We start from the raw sequence: 5,843 nt of genomic DNA on the forward strand, positions 1-5,843 counted from the left end.
TGCCAGAACTCTGTATTTTTTCCTCCCATTTTGTATTTATTTATTCCCTTTAGGGGTTCCGTAGCTCACGTCATTTCCTTTGCGAACATGGTATTCGGATTCAGGCACATCCCTAACTAATGCACAGACTGTCAGTGCCTGGAACAAACACAAGCAGTGAAATATTGGTGTGTAGTGTCACTGAAGGTGTTGTTATTTCACTACCCTATGCTTGTAATGCAATGATCGTTTACACAGTGTTTTCTGCCACAGGAGTCAAAACATAATTTGGTTTTTGTTGAGTTCTCTAATGTATTACCCTCAAATTCTTCTTCCTCTTCTGTGTTCAGTCTCTGATAAAGCAAGTCAGTGTCTGCACTTTCAGGTTGTTTCCTAAACTCAACCATCTCCTCTTCCTCGGTTTCGGAGTCGGGAGCAGTGTGTTTGCATATGCGACTTACCGCATCCCACAGGGACTTGGCATGTTGGATTTTTTGCTTGTGTTCAGGGGGTGATGAAGTACAGAGTAAAACATCAGAAGAAACATTTCTTGTCTGTGGGAGAGATGGATTTTCAAAAGCATCTGGAACTGGAGTTGAAGGAGAGGGAAGTGAGGATGTACATCTTGACTGAACACTAGGAGAACCAGAGTACACAGTGGTTTCTGTATTAGTAAAAGATGGAAGCAACAGTGGTTCATTCTCTGTGTGAGAAACCACAGAAGTAGCTGATACATTTGATTCATCCAATGTGTTGGAAGTAGAGGTAAATGACAAATGAGGTGAAGAACTTGATCTTCTGAGAGTACTGCAACCCACAGTTGAAGGTAAAACAGCTTTGTGTATGCTTTCTTCAAATTCTCTGATGTAATTTTCTGCACTTTTCCTAAGGAAGGGTGTAGAGCAATCCCAAACAAGTACTCGCTTATCATCTCTTTCATCGGAGAGGTTGTTTTCTGTTGAGCTATCCTTGGTAAGGTCCTTAGAAGTATCATTTTGATGGTTTTCGTTATCTTTCTGTGTACTGTACTTATCCACACTGTCATCCAATGCTGGTGCATTTCCTTGTTCTGTGGATTGATTCATATGTATGGTGGTCTTTTCAGATTGGATCCCATAAACGTCAGATGTGGATTTTGCATTTGTTAAAGCCACAAAGTCTTCAAGCACAGCTTCAGGTTCTTGTGCAGGGATTTGGTCTTCCACTTTCATAATATTGAGCGTTTCCTCTACACTTTCATTATTCTCCAGTGTTGTCTCACTCCAGGGATGTCCCACCATAGGTTCATTTCTCAGCGATTGCCTGTCATTAATCATTGCAGCTACTGATGGAGATTCCTCAAACTCTTTTATTGGATTCACTATGTGACTCTCACAGGAACTGTCATGATCTTTTGAAATGCTCTCGTGTGTCTGTGCACTTGTCCTGGGATACTCATGTGGTATTCCAAGAATCCCTTCTACTCTCTTGTCCAAGGCATTGTTTTCAGGAGTCTCCTGGCTTGAGATGTCACTGCTGTGCTGCTTTTGCACATCAGTCTCCTCCCTAGTACTTGGCAAAGGACTCTCTTCTGTCAAACACACATACTGGACATGTTCCTTCTCTGGAAGAAGTACAAGCTCAACCTTGACAACAACACAGGTTGCATCAATGACCAAAAGACTCTGCTGGTCGTTTGTCGTGTTGTTGCTATCCTCTTTGTTAGTTACGTTTGACTCATTGTTGATCCTCTGGCTTTGCTCATTTTTTTGCTCTGTCATACCCATCGAGTGATGCTGATATTTTGGCTCTTTCCACAATGGGAATTTCTCTATGATTTCCCTACATGGTTTCTCATGTCCGTCTGTCTGCATAGGTGACTTCTGGGCTAAACAGTTTGACTCTGAGTCATTCCCTTGGACATAACATTGCAACTCTTCTTTACTTTCATCTGGTTTTATTACATTACTCAAATCCTGAATAGAACTGGATCTTTGATCTAGGGGTGTATGACTATACTCTCCAAACATTAAGGATCCGTTGAACTGCCCCACAGCTTTGTCCTTCTTCAAGTATGCATCCTGATTTTGTCTGCTGTCATCATTGCCCTGAGGTGAATTTATCTGCTCAGTGGTGATTGTCTTGTCATCAGGTTTGCAGTCAGTTAACAGAGGTAACACGTGGGATTTAAGTGGCTCCTCTGGAGAACTGGACAAGCCTGACACTTCTCCCATACGAGAGACTAGACAAAACATAGTCTCGCCACCTTTTCTTCTTGTAAGTTTGGTCTGCTTCTTTTGAGTAATATCAGGATGGGTCATGTGTGAAGACCCTCGGTACTGTAGCTGTGCTTGTGGAGAAGGTGGTATTGTGTTTGTTGTTGTGTACTGCATGACAGTGGATGTATTTAAGGTTTCCAGACAGTGTAGTCCACCCGTGATATCACTGCGATGACTCTCTGTGTTCTGTGTCTGGTTATTGTTTTGTAAATAATGTTCATTGTTTGATGAAAGATCACAATGTGTTTCTGCCAAATCTGTAAAGTATACTTTTCTGCTCTCAAATGTTTGCTCCTGAAATGCTTCCACACTTGCCTCTCTAGTAACTTTCGGTATTCCTGCTATCTCGTCACCATCCTTCGGGGAGCTGTATGCTGGTGGTGCCATGTAGGATAGAGGCTGTATAAATGATCCTACTGGGAAAACACTTTCTGTATTTCTTGAATTCCAAGGGCTCAATTTCCACCGATGTTCCCTCGCTCTGTTGCTGAGGTCAGTTTTGTCTTTTTTCTGTGATGTTAAAGCAGTTGGCTGGAAATTTTCAGTGGTCTCTGCACTAACAGCCCACTGGCGACATCCCAACACTTTCTCCATATCTGAAGCACACCTAGATGATCTCCACTCCCCAACCTCAAAACGAGGTGTTTTTTTTTAAAGTTTATGATGATAGCAGTCGACATATGCTTGGAGCTCGTTGTGAATGTTTGTTCCAAAGTTTTCTCTTATTCCTTTGTAGTTTATTGGCCATGTGTTTTCCCACCCTTCGTGCTGTGCACATTTGTTTCTTTCTGTATTCCTCCCCTTATCTGATCTCTGTTTTTCTGTTGGTACAAGATTTCTCACTTCACCAATGTAGTCAGTTAATTCTCTGTGAGATAACTTGGTTTGTGTAGGACAATTTGTGATTGATGATATCTCACTCTGCTTATTAAAGTCATAAATATCCCTGCTTGTTCTGGGACCTGATGCCACCCAAGTGTTTGGCTCACCAGTTGAGCCATTGTACTCTGACAGGTGCTGCAGGAAAGTGGCTGTAGAAGGTTTGCGCTGATATCTGTTGAGAAAAACAAGAGTAATGTACAGTTGCAGGAAAATGTAAGTTAAATTTCTCCATAAACTGGTCATCAAATTTGATCTGTTCTTGAGCTCTCAAAATAACAGTCAATCACAGTCTGCATAAACAAATCTGAACGTACCGTGTAAACATTCACAGTGAAGAGCCAGCTAACCTGAAGTCTGATCCCTGTCCTATCCAAACAATTGGATTTGTTGATTTGAACACCTAACATTAAGATGCATTGATTTGCTTTTAAAAACATGAGACGCTGCTCAATCAGGGGCACCCCAAGGGTTTATGGGGGCCCCTGGAAAAGAAAATTGAATTTGCACAATTCACATAGATCATATTTCTCAGGTCAGAAAAAAATGAAATCTGTATTAATACAGAAAAATTACAATCTTGGAGATTTTTTCTGTCAAGAGTGTGTCCACCAATTATTAAATCAAAGAGGGGTTTTTGCACTCTTCAATGTAAATGATTGTACAATGTGTTAAAAAGACAAAAACATATCATTGTTTGTGTGTTATCGGTCTAAAAAGACTGTGTTTGCCTATTGTTGTGACTTAGTTGAAGAGAAGATTTTATAACCAATTTATGCAAAAATTTAGGTAATTCCATAGTTTAATTATTTTGAGGAGCAACTAATGAAAAATAAATAAAAGTTTTAACCCTCAAGTCTATGAGTGGGAAATTGTGGGAAAACAAAGACTTACATAGACTTTACTGCTTTAAGGGGTTTTATAAAAAAAAGCAGCAACAAAATGCATTTACTCTATTACTATGTTTTCTGTCCAGTATGCTATATTTGGTTTGGTACCTTGTGTATTATACTTTATCAATAGAAGTCAATGCATTTTAACCATCTATGGACAACTTGCACAACAACTTCACATTCTGTTTATGACATCTCAGGTGTTTCCTGGGAACAACATTCAACATTCTGAATAATAAATAAAATATATTTTTGCCTCTATACTTCTCATTTACCATATTTTACTCATTTCACTCATATTTGTACATTAATCTGAATTAGCACTGGTTGTCAGCACAGAACAAGACAACAACAATAGTACAAATGACAAAAACATGAGCATATGATAATACAGTGAAAACAAGAAAACAGAGAGAAAGAAGACAGTATATATGCGCATATATGAGGTATAATTCATCATAATAAATATGAGCCTTAATTATTGCTTGGTTTCTTATGAGGCTCTCCGGATTTAAAGTTCCTGAAGTGATGGCAGGTAATGGCTTGTGATCTTCTCAGCTGTTTTTAAGATGCTGTGTCAAGTTAAAAACCACAATGTGCCTCTCATCTATCAAATTCAAATTCTTGGTAATTGGCAATTAGGAAAATCTGTCCTTTGGATAAGAAGTTATTGGTCTGGACTCTCCATGGTCATAATAATAAAAATTTATAAATAATCCAGGATATTTCTCTAAGTTACCTAGCCTACATATTAGGAATTTCTACTTTTGTTTCCCATTTTGTTTTTGTGATTTAAATATATATTATATCTATACCATTTTGAATTCAAATGGAGTGGGGCTGAGATGGGTGCTGATAAGGAATGACATCCAAAGACACTTCAGCATCCAGAGACGGAGGCTATGTTCACACTGCGAGCCTTAGTGCTCAATTCAGTTTTTTTCTCAGATCGGATTTTGTTGTATAGCTGTTCACATTGTTGTTTTAAATGTGGCCAACATCAGATTTCCAGTGTGAACAGATCATGGTTCTGAACTGACCCGCATGCGCAAAAGAACGATACGGACAGGGTTTCCAGATTTTCACAACAAAATCCGCCCAATTCTTTCTCAAAACTAGTCCAAAACTAGCCCAATCATGTTCAGGAAGGTAAACATCGCATTAGTGGGGTTGCGTCAACCCATGAAGTTGAAAAATATCCCGCAGCAACAGAGGAAAAATTAGCCCAATTCCGCGGGGAAAATGTGAATTTGGCAACACTTGCACAGCGCGGCGTCATTCAGAAGTAAACACAGAGGATATAAAGTAAGCGATTATGCTTTTATTTATAATGTGATCAGCTGCAGAAGCCAGCAAAATTATGCACAGGCAATATGAAAAAAATAAAGACAAGGATGTGACTCTGAAAGTATTTCCAGCGATAGCGTTCCTTGATATTATTTTGGTGTGCTATTCTCTTAGTGTTATGACTATTAAAACTGTATGGTTATAGATATCACCCTGCATTTGAAGAGTTTCGTTGTTTAGAGCGATGACACCCTTTACTAGTCTCCTTCAACTAGAAACTCCAGAACACAGTAGTGACGAGACACAGTATTTCAATTCATATGTCATAGAAAATTCAATTTCAATTCATATGAAGCCACACTCTAAAAAATGCTGGGTTGTATTTAACACAGAATTTTTAGAGTGCAGGTGCAAGTAGTCCATTGTAAATGTAATTTTAAATACATTTTATTTTCATATAAATTTAAAAAAAAAAGTTTAATGCTAAATATTGTTTTTTTTATTATTATTATAGTTATCGCACCCAGTTTTTGTCACAAAATGCATA

General features: G+C 38.7%; 1 protein-coding gene across 1 annotated transcript; it reads right to left on the minus strand.

Annotated features, from left to right (window-relative positions):
- Nucleotides 1-298: 298 nt before the first annotated feature.
- LOC107578921 (uncharacterized) lies at nt 299-3,291 on the minus strand (the record flags this gene model as incomplete). The annotated part of the gene is made up of 2 exons (XM_016264823.1): nt 299-2,676; nt 2,998-3,291. Coding segments are annotated over 2 exons (2,672 nt in total), but the record flags the coding sequence as incomplete, so codon positions are not given.
- Between the last annotated feature and the right edge of the window lie 2,552 nt (nt 3,292-5,843).

This window comes from Sinocyclocheilus grahami, unplaced genomic scaffold, assembly GCF_001515645.1.
Source record: "Sinocyclocheilus grahami isolate Dianchi unplaced genomic scaffold, SAMN03320097.WGS_v1.1 scaffold12772.1, whole genome shotgun sequence".
NCBI lineage: Eukaryota > Metazoa > Chordata > Actinopteri > Cypriniformes > Cyprinidae > Sinocyclocheilus > Sinocyclocheilus grahami.